At 49.0% G+C, this 26,490-nt stretch overlaps 1 protein-coding gene across 2 annotated transcripts in view; it reads right to left on the bottom strand.

Moving 5' to 3' along the window:
• The window catches only part of INTS15 (integrator complex subunit 15), a 191,778-nt gene that overhangs the window by 118,285 nt on the left and 47,003 nt on the right, over nucleotides 1-26,490 (bottom strand). For both annotated transcript variants that reach the window (XM_085628238.1, XM_085628237.1), the window contains exon 6: nucleotides 23,240-23,770. In XM_085628238.1, the coding sequence (XP_085484364.1) occupies nucleotides 23,240-23,770 (531 nt within the window). The remainder of the gene's footprint in view (nucleotides 1-23,239; nucleotides 23,771-26,490) is intronic.

Here is a 26,490-nt window from a genome sequence, read left to right as displayed (position 1 = left end):
ACCATTGTTGGACCAAAGCTTGAGATATTTATCTTGTGATACTATGGTGATACGAGCACCCGTGTCGACAAGAAGTTGAATATGATTATTATCAATGAAGACTTCAATTTCTGGGCAAAAGGAACTCACATTAATGTAGAGTTGCAGTGAATTGGCATCTTGTAATATACAAGTAGATTGTAGTTCCAAATCCCATCTTCTGTCGCCAATGAAGAGATGAGGAAGTTGAGTAGAGTTGCTGGTAAAGGTTTATTGGGAAGTACAGAGAGCCGTCCCTGGTGTGACCAAGGCACAGGTGGCAACTGACAGTAGTAGAACATTGAACATCAGAAGTCTGCCAACACTTTGAATGACATATGGGAGTTCTGACAGTCATCTAATAACATGACATCATCACAAAGTCCTACCAGGCTTAAACAAGCATTGAAAATACAATAGGTCTCACCTTTGATCAAGTTTAAGCCATTTGCTTTGCTAATGGTATTGTATAGCAAAGCAAATGGCTTTAACTTAATGAAAGGCGAGACCTATTGCATTTTTAATGCTCGTTAAGTAACAGATCTCCATCTGTGAAAACCTTTGAGGCAGTAAATGGAGGCGGGAACACTACACCAACAGGGTACTGCATAATGTTTGCAGGACATATACACAGCAACGCGAGGCCAGTAGGCACAAAGAGCACCCAGGCAAACTTAGCTACAGAACAATGCACGAACAATGTATCGATTTTTAGCATTGGTGAGAAATGTATGCATGCCTGCCCTTATCTAAGTGAGCGAGCTTTGGGGTCAGGCAGGGCAGTCACACAGCCTGCAGTTCAAAACCCCCATACACAGCTGCCAAGGAGTGCCATGCCACGTCCCTGGTTGGGCGTGCGGAGGTGGGAGCCAGTAAATAAAGAGCCACTTCCCTCTTGTTGAAAAAGGGCAACTGTTTAGTGTGTCGAAACTAATTACAAGGACGCTGGGAGTTACTGCGCACAATGGCAATAATGGTTCCCGGAATAAGGAATACAGGGGTGACACTGGGAAGAGTTTCTGCACACTGATAGGATGGTGGGGACATTACTTTACAAAATAAACAAAGGTCGATGTAAGATGCCACCAGGGAAGACAATGACGAAGCTGGCATACGGGACTGAACTACCGCTCCCATAGTTCCGCGCGACGATTGTGTCGATGATGTCATCGCGCACCCGGAAGGACGTTCTTTAGACGCAGAGGAGGAAGCAGCAGGTGCCAGTTACTTCGCCTGCTGAGACGCCGAGTCCCCGATGGTCTGGTAAGGGTGCATATGCACCGCCTTATGTGTTCGTCATTCTTGAACGCTCAGCAGAAGCGACATACTCCTGAGCCTTTGTTTGTCATACCGCTATTCCCGTTGGCTGGACCCCGGTACAGGGTCCTTGCGGGAGAGCGGGAAAAGCCCCGTTTTGTGCTCACCAAGCGTACTGGAGGGGGTTTGATGTGAATACTTTAACCTTGCTATACGGTGAGCAGAGGGGCGCCTTGAATGCTTCATTGAATCCGCGCTATTGAAAGGGGGGTGGTTGCCCTTGCAAGTTACGCTACCCCTTGTCTTTTCCTGGAGAGTTTAAGACATACAAAAAAGACATAAAACAGTGGTACTGGCTTTCAGTGGTGTGCGGTGCTTACGTGACCTGAGTGACTGCGCCACAACTAGCTGTTGGTATTCTATGTTCTGAGACGTATCAGAACGTGGTATTCTTTATTTTCAAAGAGCACACGCTTGACAAATGTGGAGTTGGAATATGTGTTTGTCTCAAGTTTAAAGAGTATCGTATTCATATGCACTATATGTTCACACGCCCATGCCTGGGGGGCCCTCTTGTGTTTTGCTACAGGGGAACCTGAGATTCCTCAAAGTCAGCTCTGCACCCCTGTAAAGTCCAGAGCAGCATATCTACGGGTAGGTTACGAAGAGGGGCGGAGAATAACAGGTGATTGGGTAAATACAGGTGTTAACCTATTTCTTCCATATCCTTAGATATGAACTGCGCCCTGATAACCTCAATGTGCTGCCTAGGAAACAAAGGCATTTTACTTTCCAGGTAGATAGACCAGGAGATGAGCAACTGTGGAAGTGTAGTTGATTTCAGGCTGTGAGTTATATAGATTAGTTACTTACCTGTAATCCTAGTTCTCATCCAGGGGTATACTCATCAAAGTCATAATCTATGAATAATCCCCGCCCATGTGCGGGATCCCGGAGCATATAGAAAATACATATATATACATATATATATACATATGTGAAAACATATAAATGCAGCCTAATAATGTTCAAAACATGGCAATGCTGTAAATTACATAATTTTTGCATAGTAGTGCCCCCGTAACCCGTAAGGAAAAAAGGAAGCATCAGGCAAAATATAACACAGCACTGCTTTATTGCCATAAGGCAACATGTAATTGTAGGCATTCGCCAGTAGGCTGCAGTAGAGTATCAAGAAACCAAGAAAACCGACACCCTGCCTTTAAGGCATTAGAGTAGGGGGACCGTGCCTTTAAGGCCTGCCTGTGACCCCCTGCTCCCATGATGCACTACAGGTGGCAGTTGGGCCAGTTCTTTTTGGCGGTGCCTCCGCACCGGAGTAGATCTGCCTTCCATACATCACTTATTTAAAGAGAAAACATTGCTCGTCCGGGGAGGTGGGTGGGTCGCTTATGACTTTGATGAGTATACCCCTGGATGAGAACTAGGATTACAGGTAAGTAACTGTGAGAAGTTGGCCTGATGTATGATGTCACTAGTTCTAGTGTACACCTTATATCAGTCCAAATACCCTTATGGTGATTGGTTGTAAAGTCAACCTTATAGACCAGCTATCCTAGTGGTAGCATGGACAAGAGCAGTCTTAGGCTAAACTCTGAATGGCATGTGAAGCCAGCTGTGATACCATATATAATCCCTTGAATACCAAATGAAAGGACACCACAACAGATATATATATAAAATAAAGTGTATTTATTCTAAGCAAGCCCTCAGCACTCTTTATGAGTTTAGAGGTGAGTACAACACAGTCTTATTAATGCATACATTAAGTCACACAGGTAAGTAATACAGTTAGGCCCTAGGGGCCACGCAAACCATATACTAAGTAAGTGGTATAAGGACCACTGTCACGGAAATAGAATAGGCCTAGGCCTAGGGAATCGCTGGGGCTACACTACACTAGCGTTAGTTAGGAAGTGGGAGGCCCACGGGATTCGTGTGCAGAGTGGAAACACTCACGCGTAATGCGTAAAAGTCAATAGCAATAGTACAGTAACTAGACACTAGGATAGTCACTATCCTGATGAGCACCGGAGTACCCAAGTTACCTAGCCCACAGGCTGCGGGTGCATAGGGGTGAAGATGCGTCGTTTTCGTCGTCGACTCCTATGGATGCCTGAAGAAAGATGCTGACAGGCAGTCAGTGAAGAGTGTCCGGTGGATCCCAAGGCTGGGATCAAGAAGAAAAGAAACCTGCAAGCAGAAGGGACAGAGTCAAGGTCACTAGCCAGTGACCACGTGGAACCAGTAAGGAACCAGGCGATGTCGTGAAGATTGCAGGTGAAGGTGAAGCTTGTCGCTGCAGCCAGGAGGACCAGGAAGCGTCGAGGACGACCAGGACCAGGAGGCGAGCTGTCCCACGAAGGCTCTTGCTGTCGGCGGCGTCGAAGTTGGACTAGGACTCACCAAGCCTTGGCAAGCGGAACCCACGAAGAACGAAGGACTTGCTTCTGGTGCAGACCAGGAAGGTCTGGGGTGCTTCTTCTTTGCAGAGAAGCGGGAGCCAGTCTGGAGGAGCCAAACCAGCGCAGAAGATTTCAGGGTGCGTCGTCACAGAGGCCGCTAGCCAGCGGGCAAGCAACCGGACAGACGCGGCAAGCAGGAAAATGCTGAAGGGCCCCACGCAGGACTCGTGGAGTGTGGGGGGCTGATCTTCGGTGCAGATGGTGCTTGGGGTTGGGGCTTCTCAATCTCCGGTGCACAACTTCGAGGGTACCTCAGAAGCTGCGCTGTAAGTTACTAGCCACTTTTTCCAGGTAGCCGGTCCCACGTCGCTCGTCGCCTCCACGGATCTCAGCTCTGCTGCAGATGTGGATGAGGGTCGGAGAAGTCTGGAAGTCAAGGCTCTGGTCGGGCTCTGCAGTCGGTTCCTCGTAGAACGGTCGCAAAGCAAAGGGTAGTCTCTTGATGGTGCCTGTTTGCACAGGGTAGCCACTCCTTGGCTACAAGGGAGATTCTTCAGTCTTCTTCTTTCGTCGAATGTCGAAGGTCCAGAGTTTCTGTTCAGTTTTGCAGGTTCTGGATAATCTAAAGTCTTGAGGCCCAACTCCCACTCTTATACTAATCTGGGGGGGCTGGGATACCTGCTAGGTCACGCCTTATGGGTGGGACCTGGGAGGGGGTGGTTACACCCACTTCCCTTTGTCCAGTTTCGCGCCAGAGCTGGGGCTGGAGTGCCCCAGCGCCGGTTTGAACTGGACTATGCAAGGAACACCTTGTGTGCCCCAAGCATGTCTCATTCCTTTCAGCCCACCCTGCCCCAATACACTAAAGGCTGTCTGGGGAGGTGCTAGCACCTCCCCAAGCAGGAAACCTATTGTCCAGGCCTCCCTGGCTGGGATCACTCCCAGCCGCAGGAGGTCAGACTTGTGTCTGTGGCAGCAGCATCCATTTTGTGATGCTGAGGCTTTGGTTAGAGATAAACAGCAAAGTAGGATTTTAACATGTCTCTCCCTCTAGAAGGGAGGAATAATATCCTCATCACCAGAAATGGTATGGGGGTATTATTCCAAAGTGTTAGACACCTTACACGACATGTTTTGATAAAGCCAAACCATAGTTACCATAACCGTTTAAGATTATAAGGCACTTTAAGAGTATATGGTAGGCTATATCATAGAACAGCTATAAGGACATGGTTCCGAAAGCTGCAGACAGGCTCAGCTCATGCTAGAGCACCATCTCACATGTTACCAAGCACTCTGCCTCCAGGATTGTTAAGGCCTGCCATAGGAGTGACTGATAGGTACACATGTGTCTATATATAAGGGTAGATATAGGCATACTATATCTAAGCAAGGGGTGATTACACGACCTTGCCCCAGCTGAGTGATCAGCCAGTTGTGTCTGATTGGAAGGCCAGACCAGGGGTGGCATAATACATGCTGCAGCCCCTGGGAGGCCTAGGGTACACCTATGCCCTGGGTACCTAGGGTACACTGTACAGGGTCCAATAAGGTGATCCTTACCAATTGGTTATGTACCTAGGGTACATGGAGTCCATTTTAAAGAGAGAGCAGACAGCCTGAGACCCTGAATGGCAGGATCTCAGGCCAACTAAGTCGAAAAACCAGCTAGACACTAGGCAAAAAGTTGGGGGTAACCATAGTCAGATATCCACCTTCCTACAGTAACTAATCCTTCTCATCCAGGGGATACTCATCAATAGTCATAATCTATGAATAGAGTAGCAAGCCCATACCCAAAGTCTCGCGGACGAGCAAAAAACAGTTAAAAAACAAACAGCAAAACACATTTTGCATTTACAGTTATGCAAACAGGTTCCTCAGAGAAGCCTGCCCCACCTGGGCGTCGGCCTGCGCGTCTGAATCTAGGCAGTAATGGCGCGTAAAAGTATGGACTGAGTGCCATGTAGCCGCTTTACAGATCTCAGACATGGGAACGTTGCGAAGGAGTGCTACAGTAGAAGCTTTCCCTCGAGTAGAGTGTGCTCTAGGTTTACCCTGTAGAACTTTGTGGGACAGTTGGTAAGCCAAAGCTATACAAGAGACAATCCATCTAGAGATAGACCTCTTGGCCGCAGCCAGCCCGGTATTCGTGGGCCCATAGTTCACAAAGAGCCTGTCTGACTTTCTAAGAGTAAGGGTCTTAGCCAGATAGAATTTCAAAACCCTCCGGAGGTCAAGAGAGTGTAGGGCTCTCTCCGGGGGAGTGGTCGGTTGAGGAAAGAAGGTGGCCAATGTGATCACCTGGTTAATGTGGAAGTCCGAGACCACCTTGGGTAGGAAGCTCGGATGGGTACGGAGCACCACCCTATTAGCATGAAACACAGTGTAAGGTTCCTTGCAGCAGAGGGCCTGAATTTCACTAACCCTACGGGCTGAAGTGATGGCTACTAAGAAGGCAGCCTTCCAGGTCAGATGTTGCAAGGAGGCCTTATGAATCGGTTCAAAAGGGGCTCCCATCATTTTAGAGAGAACGATGTTCAGTTCCCAGGAAGGGGATGGAGACCTCACAGGTGGGTAAACTTTCTTAAGCCCTTCTAAGAAATCCTTTACCACTGGCATCTGAAAGAATGAGATCTGGTTAGGAGACTTCCTATAGGCTGTAATAGCAGCTAAGTGTACTCTGATGGAAGAGTACTTTAACCCAGACTTCGCCAAGTACAGTAAGTAGGGGAGAATAACCTGTTCTTGACCCCGGATCGGATCAAGGGTGTTATCTCTACACCAGAAGCAGAATCTTTTCCATTTAAAGCCATACGACTTCCTCGTGGAGGGCCTCTTTGCCTCCCGAAGAATGCTCATACAGTCCGGTGGAAGATCTAGATGTCCGTACTGGATGAATTTAGGAGCCATGCCGTCAAGCGGAGGGAGGGGAGATTGGGGTGGAACACTCTCCCCTTGTCCTTGGTCAGCAAGTTCGGCAGGCATGGCAACCTCCTTTGTGGTACCTCCGACAGCTGGAGTAGATCAGGGTACCACCACTACCGGGACCACTCCGGTGCTATTAGGATCATCCGAGTTTTGGCCCTGTAGAACTTCTGAATCACAGCCGGGATGAGAGGGAGAGGAGGAAAAGCGTAAAGCAATGTCCTCGACCAGCTGATCAAAAGCGCGTTCCCCTGCGAACCCCGTTGAGGGAACCTGGAGGCGAAGACGGGGCATTTTATGTTGTACGCGTCTGCGAACAGATCAATGCCCGGTGTGCCCCACAAGCGGAAGATGTCTTGAGCGACGTCTTCGTTGAGCACCCAGTCGTGCGCTTCGACGAAGTCTCTGCTGAGGCCGTCCGCCTGCACGTTCAGGGTCCCTGGCAGGTGAACAGCGACGATCGTCCGGTTTCTCGCCAGAAGCCATTTCCAGATTGACTGGGCCTCCAGAGACAGGACCCGTGATCTGGTCCCTCCTTGCTTGTTCAGATAGAACATAGTTGTGTTGTCCGTCTGAACCTGAACATAGTCGGTCTGCAGGGATGGGTACAGGGACTTGAGAGCGAGATGGACTGCTCGTAGCTCCAAGAAGTTGATGTAATAGCTCTGTTCGGTAGCGGACCAGAGACATTGTACTTGAAGCCTGCCCATATGAGCCCCCCAGCCCTGCATGGAGGCGTCTGTGACCACTGTCTGTGTCGGAGGCGCCTGATGGAAAGGGACGCCGTGAAGCAGATGGGAGCGCTTCATCCACTACGGGATAGAATCTTTGGCGGCTTGATGAAGGGTCATGTGATCCTCCGGACCTCTGCGACCACTGATCCTCTAGGTCTTGCGGCAGAGGACGCATGTGCAGACGTGCGTTGGGCACGATGTAGATGCACGAGGCCATGGATCCCAGGAGAGATGACACTTGTCGGGCTGTGGGATATTCCGTGCTGAGAAGCGTGCGTCTTTTTTGCAGCATGGAGGATAACCCCTCCTCCGAAGGACACACGCTTGCGCTTGAGGAGTCTAGAGAGGCGCCCAGGTAGTAGATCCGCTGAGTTGGATTGAGGATCGACTTCCTGTAGTTGACCTGAAGGCCCAACGAGTGTAGAAGGTTTAGGCAGAACGAGAAATGACTCTGGAGTCGAGCCGGAGTGGAACTTTTTAAGAGCCAGTCGTCTAGATAGGGGTAGACGAATATCTTCCGTTTGCGGGGAAATGCAGCCACCACCGCCATGCACTTTGAGAACGTTCGTGGCGCGGACTTGAGGCCGAATGGCAGGACCTTGTATTGATAATGTTGGCGAAAGATGTGAAATCTGAGAAACTTCCGATGTTTCGCTGAGACAGGAATGTGGAAGTATGCATCCTGTAAGTCGATGGCACACATCCAGTCCCCCTGGTGGAGATGTGGGAAGATCTGGTGCAGTGCTAGCATCCTGAATTTTTCTCTTCTGAGAAATCTGTTGAGTAAGCGGAGATCGAGGATGGGTCTGTAGTCTCCGATCGCTCCTCTTTTCTGAACAGAAAGTACCGGGAATACACTCCCTGATTTCTCTGCCTGTTTGGAACTTCCTCTATGGCGTTTAGGAGAGGAGAGTGGCAACTTCAGGGAGTGGCTGTTTCCGTGGGGGTACCTGCGGAGGGGGAGATTTGAACCTCAGCAAGTAGCCACGCTCTACAATACTCAGCACCCATCTGTCGTTTGTAATTGCATTCCACTCTGCCAGGTGAACGGTGATACTTCCTCCTACCGGAGTGGCGAACGAGCGCGGAGGAAGTAAGTTTTCACTGTTTGGGAGGTTTTTTGTGAGAGGACTGCTGCGGTTTAGCATTTCCTCTTCCTCTGCCCCGCCCTCTTTGCTGAAACTGGGACCTCTGTTGGTTTTGAGAGGACCATTGGGGCGTTTGAACGCGCTGGTGAAAGGCACGTTTGACGCCCTGGCGAAAGCGCTTGCGGAACTCTGCGCTTTTCCAGTCCCACAGCCTTTACGGTGTCCAATTCCGTTTTCATCTTGCTCATTTGGTCGTCCGCATGAGCTCCAAATAGCGATGACCCATTAAACGGCAGGTTAAGAATTCTTTTCTGCGCATCTGGTTTGAGGCCCGTTAATCTGAGCCAGGCCGAACGGCGGGAGCAGATGCCATGGGAGTAGCCATGCGCGGCTAGGTCTGATGCATCCGCCGCTGCGCTTATTACTTGGTTGGCCACCAGTCCGCCTTCTTGGGGGATCTCCGTGAAGTCCTGCCTGTCCTCCCTAGGCAATTTCTCCACGAACCTGGCCAGGGAATCCCATAGGGAGCGATCATACCTCCCCAGCAGGGCTGAAGCGCTAGCGACCCTCATGTGCGAGGCAGAGGAGTTGCACATTCTCCTGCCGTAGGAGTCCATCAGCTTGCTGTCCTTCTCAAGGGGGACAGAAGCAGATACTGAGGCTGAGTGAGACTTCATGGCCGCCGCCACGATCACCGAATCCGCTGGCGGGTCCGCCCTCAAGAATAAAGGGTCCTCGGTCGGAGCCTTGTACTTCTTTGCTATTCTCGAAGGAACCGAGCCCGCTGTAGCCGGTGTAAGGAACGTGGCCATAGCTAGGAGAGTAGTCCCGGACTGAGGATCTTGTGGATGAAGTCCCAGTGGACGACCTGGTGCGTCGCCTCTTGTGGGAGCGTTCACTATGGTGAGCCTTTGACCCTGATCTGCGCTTGGACGGAGATCTTGGACGTTTTGGCGCGGTGCGACGGTCCCTGGAACGAGACCGGCGTGGTGAAATTGGCCTTAGATCCCTCGGAGGTGATTTACTCCTGCGCGGTGGGGAATACCTGCGGGAGTAATCCGATCCCGGACTCTGACATGTGCCTGCGCCCACATCTCATAACCAGCGCGGTGACCGTCCGAACCGCTCTGGAGCCTCGGGTGATCCTTCGGGAGATATTTGCACGATGTGCAGTCCCGGAGATGATGTCTGTTCTCCTGGGGACCTCTCCGCTCCAGTTTTCGCCTTCGACGTCGAATCCCTTGACGTCGACGACGTCTGCGTCACCATAGGCAAGTGTGAAATATGCCGTTCTGGTCTCGACGAAGGTCTCGACGCCGATCGCGGAGACCTCGACGTCGATCTTCTCTTCTCTGGCACCTGACGTCGGCTAGATGACCACGACGTCGGCCGTGTCTTCGACGTCGACCTCTCTCGACGTCGACTGGGCGACTTTGACGTCGACCTCTCTCGACGCCGACTGGGCGACTTTGACGTCGACCTCTCTCGACGCCGACTGGGCGACTTTGACGTCGACCTCTCTCGACGTCGACTGGGCGACTTCGCCGTCGACTGGGCGACTTCGCCGTCGACTGGGCGACTTCGCCCTCGCTCGACGTCGACTGGACGCCTTCGCCGTCGACCTCTCTCGACGTCGACTGGGCGACTTCGCCGTCGACCTCTCTCGACGTCGACTGGGCGACTTCTTCGCCGTCGACCTCTCTTGACGTCGACTGGGCGACTTCTTCGCCGTCGACCTCTCTTGACGTCGACTGGGCGACTTCTTCGCCGTCGACCTCTCTCGACGTCGACTGGGCGACTTCTTCGCCGTCGACCTTTCTCGACGTCTGCCCTTTTGACGTCGACCTTCTATGTCGCAAGGGGGGGTAACCATCGACGGCGACCGGCCCACTCGCGGCGGAATGAATATGCTACTTACCAGTATGCATCTGTTCTTGGCATGTAGGGCTGCTGACATTCATATCTGTGCATAGATCGCCGCCTAGTGTTGGGTCCGGATGTTTGCACGTTGTTGTCCTGGAAGAGTCTTCGAAGTATCCTTGGATAGGTGACTCCTCCCCTGGACTACAGTGCGCATGGGCATCCTCTCCATCCTCAGATTGTTTTTCGCCATTGTGGCAGTGATGGAGTAGATACAGAAAAGTGATGGCCATGCTTACAGTAATTCTGAGAGCTGCAGCTGCTACAGGCGCCGGGGAGGAGGGAGGGCGATATGAATGTCAGCAGCCCTACATGCCAAGAACAGATGCATACTGGTAAGTAGCATATTCAGTTCGAGGCATGTGGGCTGCTGAATTCATATCTGTGCATAGAATATATAGCAGTGCCCTCTATTAGCGGCGGCTACCAGTGCCAGCTGCAGCGGTCTGAAAAAGGGTTTTGAGAACAGCCTGTCCTACAGCTGCCTGCTGTTTTGATTGCACATCTACACAATAGTGTTTGGTAAATGTGTGTGTAGTGGACCAGGTGGCTGCTCTACATATATCATGCAGGGGAATATTTCCTAGAAAAGCCATGGAGGCCCCTAACTTACGTGTTGAGTGGGCTCGTGGGGGAATAGTTAATGTGCGTTTTGCCTTTTGATAACAAATTTGGATACACTTAACTATCCATCTGGCTATCCCTGCTTTGGAGATGGCGTTACCTTTGTGGTGTGGGGCAAAGGCAACGAACAGTTGTTTGGTCTTCCTAAAGGGTTTGGTCCTGTCGATGTAATACATGAGGGCCCTTTTGACATCTAGTGTGTGGAGTGCCCTTTCCGCGACAGTTTGTGGGTTTTGGAAGAAAACGGGCAGTTCAATAGTTTGATTCATGTGGAACTGCGATATTACCTTGGGCATGAATTTGGGGTTGGTACGTAGTACGACCCTGTTGGCATGAACCTGTATAAATGGCTCTTGAACTGTTAGTGCCTGGAGTTCACTAACTCTTCTTAAAGAAGTGATCGCTACCAGGAAAGCTACTTTCCAGGTGAGGAATTGAATCTCGCATGAGTGGAGAGGTTCAAAGGGTGGACCCATCAGGCGTGTGAGGACCAGGTTGAGGTTCCACATTGGAGCCGGTGGGTGGCTTGGTGGAATGACTCGTTTGAGTCCTTCCAAGAATGCTTTGATGGCAGGCACTCTGAATAGAGAGAGGTGCTGCCTGGTTTGTAGATAGGCTGATATTGCGGTCAAATGGACACGTATAGAGGTGTACGCCAGATTGCATCGGTATAGGTGTAGGAGGTAACAAATGATGTTTTGGATGGATGCGTCCAGCGGGTTAATGTCATTATTACCGCAATAAATGACGAACCTATTCCATTTGGCTGCATAGCAAGCTCTTGTAGTGGGTCTCCTGGCCTCCTTGATGATGTCCATACAGTCAGGTGGCAGGTTGAGGTAGCCAAACTCTAGGACTTCAGGAGCCAGATCGCCAGGTTCAGCTGTTGCGGATCTGGGTGCTGAATCTCTCCATGGTTCTGCGTCAAATGCGCGGGTTTGATCCGCAGCCTTTGATGCGGCACCACGGAAAGTTCGAGGAAGGTGGTGTACCATGGCTGGCGTGCCCACGTAGGAGCAACTAGGACGAGTGTCAGGGAGTGTTGTCTGAGTTTGCGAGCCACCAGCGGTATCAACGGCGCTGGGGGAAAAGCGTACGCAAATCTGCCGGACCAGTTCATCCATATCGCATTGCCCTGCGACTGCGGATGTGGGAACCTGGCGGCAAAGCTTTGGCATTTCGCGTTTTCGCTTGTGGCGAACAGGTCTATCTCTGGATGACCCCACTGCTGGAAGTACGGCTGGAGTACTGACGGATGTAGCTCCCACTCGTGCATCTGGTGGCTGTGTCTGCTGAGCAGATCCGCCATCTGGTTGTCCTTGCCGGGGAGGTGTTCCGCCATGAGGAACATGTTCCTCTGAATGGCCCACTTCCACATGCTCTGAGCCAGATGAGACAACTGTGGAGAGTGCGTTCCTCCCTGCTTCTGTATGTAGTACATTGCGGTCATGTTGTCCGTCCGGATCAACACGACCTTGTTGCACAGATGTACTTTGAATGCCTTCATGGCCAGGAAGATTGCCATCAGTTCCAGAAGGTTGATGTGCATTTTCTTCTGTTGTGTCGTCCATAGTCCCTGCACTGTGTAGTGGAGTACATGAGCTCCCCATCCCTGGAGAGACGCGTCCGCTGTCAGTACTATTTGTGGAACAGGCTCTTGGAACGGTCGGCCCTTGCAAAGGTTTTGTGGATTCCACCAATGCAGAGAGTTGTATGCCCGACCGCTCACCAACACTAGGTCTTTCAACTGTCCTTGAGCCTGATTCCACTGACGTGCTAAGCACTCCTGAAGCGGGCGCATATGTAATCTCGTGTGCGGGACTATGAAAATGCAGGAGGCCATCATGCCTATCAACTGCATGAACACTCGCGCAGGAAGGGAGTGTTGGGGTTTGAACTTGGAAATCAGCATTTGCATGCTGTTGATCCTCACTAAATTTGGCTGAGCTGTGGCCGCCAGAGTGTCTATAGTCGCACCCAGGTACTGTTGTACGTGTGCGGGCTGGAGATGGGATTTTGGGTAATTTAGTGAGAATCCCAGACTGTGAAGGAGGTGAATGGTGCGGGACATGTGGCTGGCACATTGCCGGGCTGACTTCGCTTGAACGAGCCAGTCGTCCAGGTAGGGGTAGACGTGTATGTGCTGCCTCCGTAGATGTGCCGCCACAGTAGCTAGGCACTTTGTGAAAACCCTGGGTGCTGTTGTCACGCCGAAGGGCAGGACTTTGAATTGATAGTGCTGTCCCTGAACAGTGAACCTGAGGTATTTTTTGTGTGAGGGGTGAATGGGTATGTGGAAATACGCATCCTTGAGGTCCAGTGTGGCCAGGAAGTCTCCCTGCTTGAGAAGCGGAAGGACTTGCTGGAGAGTGAGCATGTGAAAGTGCTCGGAAAGAATGTACCGGTTCAGGGGTCTTAGGTCTAGTATAGGTCTGAGTGACCCGTCCTTTTTCGGTATTAAAAAGTAGAGGGAGTACACTCCCGTACCTTGCTCGTGGACGGGTACGACCTCTATAGCGCCTTTTAGAAGCATACTTTGCACCTCTTGCTGTAAGAGCGTTAAGTGCTCTGAGGACATAGGACGGTTTCTTGGAGGTATTGTGGGTGGAGTGGAGGTTAGCTCTGGACAGTAACCGTATTTGACAATATCTTTGACCCACCTGTCCGTGGTGATGGAGTTCCACGTGGACAGGAACCTTTGTAGCCTTCCCCCGACAGGTGTTATGTGGTCGGGAGGAAGGGAGAGGGCGTCACTGCTTGTTCTTGGGGGAGGACCTGGTGTTGCCGTAGCCGCGTCCTCTGCCCTTTGTACTGGAGCCACGATATCCACCCCGGGTGTTTTTATCGTAGGTGGTTTGGGTATTGCCCTTGTTGTATGTCTGCTGTGACCCCTGTCCTCTACCTGCTCCTCTATTTCCGGGGCGACGAAAGGAGCTGCTCCGAAAGGACTGAGTCTGGAGAGCCCCCATGGACTTTGCAGTGTCTGTGTCCTTTTTTATTTTCTCAAGGGCTGTGTCAACCTCCGGCCCGAATAAATAGTCGGGGTTGACAGGTTGGTTTAGTATATTATTTTGCACCTCAGGTTTGAACCCAGAGATTCGCAACCAGGCATGTCGTCGCAGCATGACGCTTGTGTTTATGGCCCTGGCAGCCGTGTCTGCAGCATCTAGTGCACACTTGATGGAAGCATTTGTGAGTAGCTGTCCCTCTCTGATAAGAATTTCTGCACCTTCTTTGAACTGGTCAGGGAGATGTTGGAGTAGTTGCTCCAATGTGTCATAGTGCGCTCTATCGTAGCGAGCGAGGAGCGCTTGAGTGTTGGCTATGCGCCATATGTTGGCAGCCTGGGCGGCAACTCGCTTGCCAGAGGTCTCTAACACCTTGGACTCTTTGTCCGGGGGAGGAGCGTCACCTGTCGTTTGCGAGTGTGCCCTCTTGCGAGCATTCGCAACGACAATGGAGTCGAGAGGTAATTGGCCTCTGATGTAAGTAGGGTCCCCAGGTGCTGATCTGTACTTTTTGTCGATCCTGGGGTTTATCACCCTTGCCCTGGTGGGTTCCTTGAAGATGTCCTTGGCTGGTTTGAGGACCCCTTTCAACATGGGCAGAGTCTTTACATGCCTTTCTGAGGAAACGAAAGTGTCCATAAGGAAGTCGTCTTCCACGGTGTCAGAGTGAAGCTGCACTCCATGATTATTTGCAGCACGTTCAATAAGAGCGTTGAACGCTGCAGTGTCCTCTGTGGGAGATGTTTTCACTCCATAGAGTTGTGGGTCCTGTGCATCTAGAGGTGCACTGGGGTCTGCAGGGTCGCCCCAAGTTTGATCAGGGTCCTGTTGGTCATCAGGGTCCATGTCTCCGTGGTAAGGGACTTGGTCATCCATATAGTCTGCCAACGCATCCGTATCGGAGTGTGTGGGAGAGAATGATAGAGGATCCTGGTAGGGCGAGTCGAAAGATTCGCAAAGCACGGGTTCTGAGTCCACAGGCAGCTTTCTTTTTAGTGGGATCCTGAAAGGGTCCAAGGGTGGCTCCGAAGTTATCCTCCGGTCATGGATAATCATCCTGCCGGTGTTGGCGTCGATGTAATGTGACGGAGACGTCTCAGCAGGTGTAACCGTGGTGTGGGTGACCCGTGTCCTGAGTTGGAACATTTTCGGGATCGTGGATGGCGGCAGGCCAAAAGTTATGTTGGCTGGCGCCGAAGAGGCTGCTTGAGCTTTTAGTGGACCGGAGCCCGACGTGTCCTGGAGGACCGTTTGGGTTTTGCTGCCTTGTGCTGCAACGGTTCGCACTTGAAGCGCGTTTCGAGGCCTTAGCGCCGACCAGGTTTGTAGAGGCGGCCGTGGACTTTTTCGGCGCCGGTGGGTCATCGGGTCGAGGGGCGGAAATGGCCGTCGACGTTTTCGATGCAGGAGGCTTTGGTGTTGCCGTGGAAGCGACGTGAGACGCAGCAGGCAGTATGACCTTTGGTTTAGGAGTCGATGGCGTCGGCGCCGCGAGCCGAGCAGGTTTGATGGCACCGAGGGCCTTTTTCCGTATGCCGACTCCGACATCGGCCGCTTCAAGTTCGGCACCGAAGTCTCGTTTGTTGCGCTCGGTGCCGATGCGTGTCGCTGGCGTCGAAGGTGTGGAAGGCCTCGATCCGACTAGCGCCACTTTCGGTTTCGGTTTCATTTGTACCAGTGCAGCTTTCGGTTTCGGTTTGGTAGAAGGGAAACCAGCCGGTTTAGGTAATAATGGCTGCCGCTGAACGTCCGAGGCCGGGCCCGAGGGCGGGGCCGAAGAACTGCGGGATAGGTCTCGGGTAAGGCCCGAAGGCGATCCCTCGACCGGAGCCATAGACTGTGGCACTGGGCTCTCGTCAGTCTGAACGGGTAGGCCTTGCTCGTCATTGGAGCTACTCTCTTCGGCCCCTAAGGCCTCATCGCCGTCTCCTACCTCGGTGTTGTCTTCATCTCTGCGAAAGAGTGATTCGTCGACGTCGTCCGAACCGGAGTCATGTTCGGAACCGGGATTGGAGGGTAGGATTTCCAATTCCTCGACATCTTCGGCGTTGAAGATGTCTGCCGGGGCCGGTGCCGCGTGCTGCGCTTCGAGTCTCGCCGCTCGTTGATTCCGTAGAGTCTTCTTGGAACGGAACCGGGCACAGGCCATGCATGTCGATTCGTCGTGGTCCGGCGACAAGCATTTGTTGAACACCGGGTGGACGTCGATATGGGGATATTTCGCATTGCATACCGGGCACCTCTTGAATGGTGTCCTCGACTCCATCGTCGGTGTCGTCGATGGTCAGGTAAAAAGCGAAAAGTTGTTTCCAAAGTTAGTAAGCTAACAGGTAGAGTTGAAACCGATCGAGTGAACAGTACCGACGCGAACTAAAGGCCTTTTGGCCTCGATTCAAAGTTTTTCCTAACTGGAGTTAAGATAGCACATCCGAACCCAATGGCGGAAAAAAACAATCTGAGGATGGAGAGGATGCCCATGCGCACTGTAGTCCAGGGGAGGAGTCACCTATCCAAGGATACTTCAAAGACTCTTCCAGGACAACAACGTGCAAACATCCGGACCCAACACTAGGCGGCGATCTATGCACAGATATGAATTCAGCAGCCCACATGCCTCGAACTGTACGTCGCCGCATCTCTCGACGTCGACCCCCTCGAGGGTGGCGGAGAGTGTCTCGACGTCGACGGAAGCGTCGACGGAGACAGTCCAGATGTCACCGGACTAGCAGCCTTCGAGCCCGAAGGACCGCCTCTCGACGCCGACTTACTTTTGCGCGGCGGAGACTCTTGATGGTAGGATGAATCCCTCGACGCCGAAGTTCTCTGCCTTTTCGCCGGCATCCTCGACGTCGACGGCGAACCTCTGGTACTCCTGGTCTTTTTGGAGCCCGAGGAGCTGGTATGTCGCCGTTTCTGTACTTGCGTAGCTGAAGAAGGTGGTCTTGATGAGGAATGCTCGCCTTCACGACGGCTCCGTTCCTTCTCCAGTCTTGCATGCAGTTTAATGCGCTCTCTGTCCCTCAGAGTGCGCTTTGAGAACTTCTGGCAGTGGGGACACTGGTCAGGATCGTGTTTTGTTGGTAAACACACAATACACACCGAGTGTGGATCTGCCAGTGCCATTTTATTGCCATAAGAAGGACATTTCCTAAATAAAGGAGACATTCTGACTGGAAAAAATTGGAAAATTCACTGGAAACCAGCAGAATTAGCCCTTAAAAGCCAGAAAACGTCGAAAAAAGCTTGAAAAAGCTGTAATTAAAAATTTCAGTCAAAAAACTGAAGAGCTCAAGCTCCAGGATCCTCACAGAAGGAGCCGGAAAAAAGAACTGGCCCAACTGCCACCTGTAGTGCATCATGGGAGCAGGGGGTCACAGGCAGGCCTTAAAGGCACGGTCCCCCTACTCTAATGCCTTAAAGGCAGGGGGTCAGTTTTCTTGGTTTCTTGATACTCTACTGCAGCCTACTGGCGAATGCCTACAATTACATGTTGCCTTATGGCAATAAAGCAGTGCTGTGTTATATTTTGCCTGATGCTTCCTTTTTTCCTTACGGGTTACAGGGGCACTACTATGCAAAAATTATGTAATTTACAGCATTGCCATGTTTTGAACATTATTAGGCTGCATTTATATGTTTTCACATATGTATATATATATGTATATATATGTATTTTCTATATGCTCCGGGATCCCGCACATGGGCGGGGATTATTCATAGATTATGACTATTGATGAGTATCCCCTGGATGAGAACAGTACGTTACTTGAATGTTATTTTCTTACAGGTCTCCCTCCCCGCTGTCCCCATCCTTCCCTTCCCCCGCTTGATCACTCCATGGAGTCTGTGTGCTAAATCAGACCGTGGTGGTATCGAGAGGCGGACCATAACGAGCAACATACGACCCTGAGGATCCAAGGCTGCGATAGCTGATTACGGGTAAGGCAATGACTGGAAGGGATTAAATCTGCACCCATAAATGCAGATAATAGGAAAACAGTGAAAATGTTGGACACAATTTTCAGGGTGAATTTGAATTAAGAAATCAATATAATTAAATTAAAGATGCGACTCCAAAGAAAAGTAGAAAATAAAATAGTGGTCGCGGTCCGGAAAATGTAAGCGGACCGCGCATGCAAAATATAGTGGTCGCAGTCCGAAAATGAAAGCGGACCGCGCATGCAAAATATAGTGGTCGCGGTCCTGAAATTGAAAGCAGACCGCGCATGTAACTTACAAAATACCAAATGTAAAATATAGTGCTTATCGAGTAATTGAAGGAGGCCGCGTCCCTCCGCAAGTAAATGATCCAATCCCGGTGGGCAGGGCCAAAAGCAGATATGGTGGCAACCCTCAGTGTAATGATTGCCTCCGATGAAATCATTACACTGTGTTTTGCATAATCCATGACGCAAAACGACACGCACGAATCAGAAAAGCGGGCGGAGGTCAGACACTGCTTCTGGAATCGTATCGATTCCAAGAAGCCCTCGCATGGCGAGAGCAGCGCATGCGCGCTACTAACACTAGGCAAGACCTAAAAATGAGTCATCATTAGATTGGGTTTCTTCTGCGGTTGGTCGAGTTCAGTAGATGTTCATGGAGACGCTTGGAGAATGTAAAAATTTGATAAGATTCTAGTGACTTTTGATGCACAGTGAGAGTGGCTTATCAGATGGGTTCAGAAAATATGTAGAGTTGATTCCTTTATGAAACACGAATTATCGAAGTAAGTGAGATCTAAATAAAGAGGAATGATTGTGATAATTGAGGAATACTGGGAAGGGTGATAGCGATGGAAAGTCACATTTCATTTCAGTTCAGGCTTCGTGTCATGGAAGTCATTTTCTATCAAAGAAATAAAGATAAATATATATTTTTTTTAACTTCTGGAAAACTTTGACAGGACATATATTGACATTCCGCTGTAAAAGTGTTAACAGATAGAGATAACCCTCAAAGTCTATTTTGTTGAGCCATAGTAAAACAGTCACAACTTCTGTGGGGGCTATGGAATGTATACCCCTCCTTCTTCACCTTCAGAAGTTGTGCAGGTGGGAAGAGGGAGAGGATAAACATTCCATAGCCCACACAGAAGTTGTTCAGGTGGGGTATACATTCCACAGCCCACACAAGTAGTCACAGGAGGGCTATACGTTCTAGATCCCACCCATAAGTTGTGTAGGTGGGGTATGCGTTCCAGATCCCACCCAAAAGTTGTGCAGGTGGGGTACAGATTCCGTAGCCCCCACAGAAGTAGTGTAGGTGGGGAAGGAGAAGGGGCACAAACTTCATTGGTCCCTGCAGGTGTAGTGCTGGCTGGAGAGGGGGCGCAAACTCTGGAACACCCCCTCCCTCCCCTGTGCTCTTGCTCATGACCCTGGAGATCAGGACACCTCGCACAACCTCCGGGAGGGATCCGGCGGGGCCCTGGCTGTCCCTCCCCGGTCTCGCCACTGCCTGGTACCAGGTGCACGGAGCGCTGTTAAAGTCACTCAGGGCAGCGCTTACTCACCTGTCTGGCGGGTCTGCCTGGCGCCTCTGGAGCCGTGAAATCCACCTCGGGTGAATCCGTGATCTCAGGCCGCGGAAAGAAACAATCCACAGACCGCCGTCCACTGTGCCACCACAGACCCCTGCGCCACCAACCACAGTCCATCAGCCACCTCCTCTGGCCTCCGGGCCACCAGCGTCCACGCCGCTTCGGTCAAGTCAACTTTATATGGAGTTCACGGGGCAGACCCATGTTCTGCTCTGTGCCTGCTCTGTGCCCTGCCCGTTGCAGCCGGTGTTGCTCACGCACGTCCGGATCGGTGTGTGAGGGCCGGCCTCCTCTCCCCGAGTATTTCTTAAACTGGGCAGGGAGAGCAACAAACCCATGCATTCCACAGGTGTCGTTGGCAACAGCACTTAAACACCAGACTGGTGTTTATCATAACAGTGCAAAGGTCAATGCGCAATTTACAGTACAACAGCACAGCCAGCAGACACATGCCTTGCCAACTGACGCACTGGCACTGGGTTGTCACAACACTCCACACTTCAGCAGCGCGCTTCCATTGACCCGCCATCTTGACTGACACCCAAATTAGCCTGATAATGACTTTAATTTCAGGCCCCGATGCAGCCCTCACTTTCCCTTTCAGCTCGGCACAGCTGACGGTTGTATCAGAATCTGTCAATTGTCAGCTCCGGCGCAGAAGCGGTGTCTAATGTGTGTGATATCTCCTCCCCTCGCCTGGCCTGGCACTGAGCACACAAGTGGTAGGCAGCGCGCCGCTGTCACACAGCGCCACCGCGTATTATAGCTTCAAGAGGAGTTCAGCACTTACATTTCCAAAACACGCGTCTCGGGGAGGCACGTCGAGCGAGGAGGGACAGCGTCGAGTAGTGAAGGCGAGATACAGGTGGATATGATGCAGATTTAAGATGAGGATATCACGAGGGTAGAAGCAGGGGCCCGCAGGGACAGAGCTACGTCCAAAAATTTTTTAAAAAACACTCCCGCGAGTGGTGCTTTCAATTATCGCGCCCGTGTCTGGGCACGATAATTGAAACCACAAGAGCTTTGGTGCGTGTAACAGACACCAATAGGCCGTGGGCGGAGTAATGCGCCCGCCTTTGGCCTATTGCGTGCTCTCTCGAAACAAAACACGCACTCAAAGCCCAATTACAGAACACAAAACACACGCACAAGCGTGTAAATTCCAGGGTCCATTTCTGAACCCCGGACAAAAGGACTCTCGCCCTTTTTAGGGCTCGCAGAGCGCGAGCCCTAAAAAGGACTCACCAACTTCCAGAACCCAGTTCTATCTTTATTCGTGGATGCTGTTCACAAATTCACCCAAGCTTCCTCCCTTAAAACCTTTATCCTGCTGGATTTGGCCCTCTTATATGCAGGCCCGTAATTTCTGGACCAGAGATTTATCTCTTGGGACCCAGGTAGCACGGAGTGCAAATCAGACAACACTTTAGTGCATGTTGAATCAAACCAGCGGACTGGCAGGCACTTCTTAGGGGAAAATTCCCACTTCAGAAATGTTTTCATTTTTAACAGGACATCGGTAAATGCTAAAGTCATCTGGGTGGAGTAGACTACATTTAAACATACCTGAACCTCTAGCTTCTTGCAGAATAGGACCGATGGGAATAATCTATCTTCATCAACTTTGTGCCATTTCAGAATATAACCATTCTTCTTAGCCAGAACTTGTTTCTGCAGAATATATGGCTTTGATTTATGTGATTCCTCATACTTCATTACACAAGAGAGTGAAGTGGGGTCATTTGTGCATTATCAAGACCTGGTCCTGAGTATGGTCTTGTGTACATATTAGCCTAAGAGAGCGAAACATTGACAACATATCCAATTTTACCATTATCCTATCACATACTAGACTTACTGGACAATCGCTATTGGAAGGATTTCTATGCAGACAACTATTGGTTTGGTGGATATCCCTGCTGCCATTAGTCACCCACAAATGAACTGTGATTCGAACTCTGTGACTATTGGGTAGCAGGCTTTTGATGCATGACCCTCTAAACGAAACATTTGTATTGACTTGCTCTTGTTATAAATACATATTTTGCATAACCTATTAAGAGAATGCCTCATTACACACACATCTATGATTTATCTGCATCTTTCATTGGTGCTAGAGGCTGGATTAGGTTGACACCAACCACCTCTACGAAGTCTAAATTGTATGCAAGATACTTCTACAGGAGGCCCTCTTTTTGTGCGATTCAAATAATTTTATAGCACATAGTTTTGCCTGATTAGGTACGACTAAGAAATCTGGAGAACTAAAATGTAAAACAAAATACATTTTCTAACATTTCCTTTCACTTGTATATGAGACTTTCATAATTGTAAGGGTACATTAATTTAAACCAACTGCCTGCCTATACATATGTACTCGAGGTAGCTATAGTAGTTTTGGCAGCACAAATGAAGTTAACTACTTTTCAAATATAATGAGCTTTGTATATTGTAAGTTTTACTACTATACAGACTAGAATAAGAGGAATCCAGGAACCAGGTGTTTGCTATGAGTGCAATCGTGTGTTAATGGCCTAAGAATAAGCCCAACTGTTTAAACACAGTTCATTTTATTTAACTTCAACTGGTAGTGGTTGTAATTATGTGTTAACAATTTAAAAATGAACATAATTATCTGAACACAGTTTAAAAATGTCAAATTCCAATTGTATTGGTTTATGAAGAGAACGTGAACTGATTCGACTCATGTAATATCTCCTGATGACTGAACTGTTTCATGGAAATTAAAGCCTGTAGCTTTTGACTGAGCTCAATGGGATAATTATGTGTAGGGGGGAATTAGTATTAGAAGAATATTGCATTAAATCTCGCTTTTAAAAAACGTTTTACTTATACAAATAAAATACACGTAACTTTGGTATATAGGAATTTTTGTACTTAGAAGTTGTTATTTTCTCCTTAAAGAACTCTTATGAATCGGTTTATTAATTGAAGAAAACGTATGAATCGGTTCAATAATTGTACTTCATTAAAGATGTACTAAACAATTCGCTTCTATAAGACAGCCTTAGAAATATAGTACCCCATTCTCATAACATACATTTCTTCAACATAATCATGGACATTTAGAATGGTCTGCTCCAAATTTGCATGTCACTGTGTTCACATACACTGCTACATGTCCTACAGTTCCTTGTGCCATCAATCTCTCCAAGTTCTGGGTCCAATTACTAGATCTACAAGCTGAGACTGGGTACTGTGACACTTGTTGGATGTGTTCATAACCCCATGTTCTGTGATGGGCTTTGAAGTCTTTTTCACCCTGCATGCTGGAAGATAACGTTTTAGGAAACTCTCCATTCTTAGCAATGCTACTTACTGAGTTGGCCATCAGACAGGTCAAGTTTCTTTTGACAGATAGTTTATCCTTTCTGCCTGACTTGCATTATGCTCCTATGTACCGACGATCATGACATAACGTGATAGTTGGTCATGATCTCCTTTAACAAACATGCAATATTTCTGAAGGAATTCTGTGTTGCTTACTATAACCAATTTCTTATGGTCCACAGCTAACCAAGACCCTCAGTGGAAGACACATCTTCTGTGATTTGAAAAGTTGGGTATGTGAATCTGTTCAAACAGACACCCATGTTGATTGTGTGCTCTTCAAGAAAATTCTTACACTAATCTATGTTGCATCTTTTGTAGACCGATTACTAGAACTCACCTCGTGTGCAGAGCAGTGCTCCAGAAGCCATCGCCATCTGCAGAGCCTGTGCTAGCCGATCCAAAGACAGTTCAATCTCACTGGTGGCATTAAGAGGGTTCAGCTCATCCGACAGTCTGCTTATTTCTTCCACCAGGGGTAAAACATGATCAAACATCACCAGGCCCAAGCGCCCATACAGGTTCTTCTCTGTCAGGTGCCCCTGGAGAATCATCATCACCTGCAAAACGCTAAGGTGCAGTTTGGAGTACATGGCATGGCAGTCCTGGTCAGAACAGACTGTAGAGTCCTTGGGAAGGATTTTAAAGCCAACATGACCATTGGATAAAGAGGCCTTTTTCTGCCGCTTGTAAGCAAGTGGTGCCTTCACACACCACCGGATCAGGCCTGTCAGAGGCGCGAGTTCCAAGTAACCAATAGGCAGGTTAGCTGCAATGGGTGTGTTCAAAAAAGTGATGAGGATGAGCCTGGGGTCTTCAAAGATCCAGGAAACCACCATCTCCAGAAGGTCCTTGGGCGGAATCAGTTCATCTGCAACAAAATAGAATGGCAAAAGTAAAAATGATCAAACAGCTAATGACTGAGCAGTGCTTGCACCCAATACCAACACACGCCTAAACCTTTCAAAGAAAATCAGAATGAGAAAGTTGCAGGAAAAACAGCATGCCTCCCAGGAGAGCAAAATAAACAAAACAAGCAGCCGTAGAACAAATAAGGTCTCTAGGTTCCAAGAGAAGAAAAGATATGTGCTTCCTACAGACGAAAAACAAAAAAAACTCATTTCTGTACGGCAAAAAGCCTGTCTTCCAAGGCACCAAATACGGAACCTTATGTTACAAAACCACCTGCCTTCAGAGGCAACCATTCTCCGCAAAATCTAAGCTCAAACTTGGAAGACAATGAACAATGGTAGTGTTGTGGGAGAAGAAATGGATCTAGTGGAAGCTCAGGTAAAAGACTGCACAATCCAAATCCTACAGTTTCACTGTCATAGCTTGACAAAGAGTACAGAGGCAGAATACAACTTTAATGTGCTTTTTCTGTATTATTACTCCTCTGTGCCTCATTCTAGCTATTAAAATATACATTTGCAGCCACCTGCAACGTGAAGAAAACAAGTTACTTACCTGTAACTACAGTTATCCAGTATTGGTATCTTTCATAGATTCACATGCCTGAATCATTCCCCGTCGCCGAGGCGGGAGTCCCACGGTAAATACAAAAGTAGTGCCAAGAGTAAATAATAGTAGTAGGCTAAAAGAAAAAGCCTAAGGCCTAAGTCTTAGTAGCCTATCTACATCATTATAGAAAAAAGAACCAAAGATTGGTCCCAGCCAATCAGCTGCCAGCACCCTCCAGAACCTTCCCAGCAGAGGCAGCTCTCCTCAGATTTTCCTAGCACAAGGTAAGTATACCAGATATAGAGAACTGACTAGCCGGGGAGGAGGGTGGGTGCATGTGAATCTATGAAAGATACCAATACTGGATAACTGTAGTTACAGGTAAGTAACTTGTTTTCTTATCCAGTATTGGGGTATCTTTCATAGATTCACATGCCTGAATCAGAGTAGTAAGCAGTATAACCATATACTGTCGTTTGCGGATGGTGGGAGACACTGGTTCATAAACTCCCAAATAGCATCCACAGTGCTTGAAAAAACATTTTTTTTTTTTTTTTTTTTTTTAAAGAGTAGTCTTAAAGGAAGCAAAGCTATATCCAAGTATTAGCTATTATATATATATATACACACACACAAATATTTAAAATCTTGCAGATATATAAATCTGTACATTTACATGAATATTAAAGAATGGAATAATACATAAAAGGGCAAAGTATCTGAGTCTGGTCTTAATGAAAGATGGCATAGAACAGCCTGTCCAATCGCTGCATCATCTTGATGCGACAATTGAAGACAGTAATGCTTCGTCGACGTGTGGACATTTTTACATGTCGCAGCACGACATATTTTCCGGAGTAACTCCAGCAAATAAAACTGTCGACGTCAATACTGTTCTTGTTGAATGAGCTTTGACTTTCCTCTGCAAAGGTCTGTTAGCCTTGTCGTGGCAAAAAAGAATAGCAGATGCCAACCATCTGGCTATTGTTCTGCTTTGTTACAGCATTTCCAAGAGTTGCTTGACCATTCGCCACAAACAGCCGTTTGGATCGTCTGATATCCTTAGTTTTCTGTCGGTAGATGCTCAAAACAGTGTGTAACATCCAGCGAGTGTAATGTTCATTCAGCTGGAGTGGATGGATCCAGAAAGAATGTTTTTAATCTTACCGGTTTGTTCAAGTGAAATTTTATGGTACCTTAGGAAATAAACTGTGATTTGTTTGAGGGTTACATAGTCCGAAGCAAAATGTAAAAGGGGTTCATTTATAGTGAAAGCTTGGATTTCACTAACCCTTCTTGCCGAGGTAAGAGCCAGTAAATGGGCAACCTTCCAAGTGAGGAATTTGAGATCAGCTTTATGGATAGGCTCAAATGGACGCCTCATTAACTGCACTAGCACAGTGATGAGTTCCCACTCTGGAGGGGTGCTCGCACTGGAGAGAAGGCTCAGAAGATTCCTTTCATAAATTGTTTGATAAGAAAAGGCGAGCAGAGAAAAGGGAATTTTGAGTATTTCCTGAATCTAGAAAGTGCAGCAAGATGTACTTTGACCGGTCAAAAAGTAAGCCCAGACTTGGCTAGAGAAAGCAGATAATGGAGAACTTGTTCTGCAGTAGCTTGAATTGAGTGAAGATTATTTGCCTCACACCAACAGCAAAATCGGTTCCATTTGAAGCGATAAGTTTTGATTGTGCTTTGGGCACGAGATTTGGCCAATATTTCACGACAGTCTTGTGAAATGTTGAGGTCCTTGAACTCTAAGAAATCAGGAGCCATGCATGCAAGTGCAGTGACTGTGGGTCCGGATGAACCACTTGGCCTCCGACCCTTGACAATATCATAGGCGTCAGCAGTAGGCAAATGGGTTTGCCTTGAGACAATAGTAGAAGTTCCTGGAAGCAATATTGTCTTGGCCAACGGGGTGCAATCAGAATTAGACAGCAACCTTCCAACTTCCTCTTGCGGAGCACCTTCGGAATCAATGGTATTGGGGAAAAGCATATACACCAATCCCTGATCCCTGTTGAGGGAACCTGCTGGCATAATATTGACATTCTTTGTTCTCTCTTGTTGTGAATAGGTCCAGGGCTGGCTTACCCCAAGCTTGGAACACTGTGGTCGCCTGTTCCT

This window comes from Triturus cristatus, chromosome 10, assembly GCF_964204655.1.
Source record: "Triturus cristatus chromosome 10, aTriCri1.1, whole genome shotgun sequence".
NCBI classification, from domain to species: Eukaryota; Metazoa; Chordata; class Amphibia; order Caudata; family Salamandridae; genus Triturus; species Triturus cristatus.
This window is presented reverse-complemented; position numbering and strand designations above follow the sequence as displayed.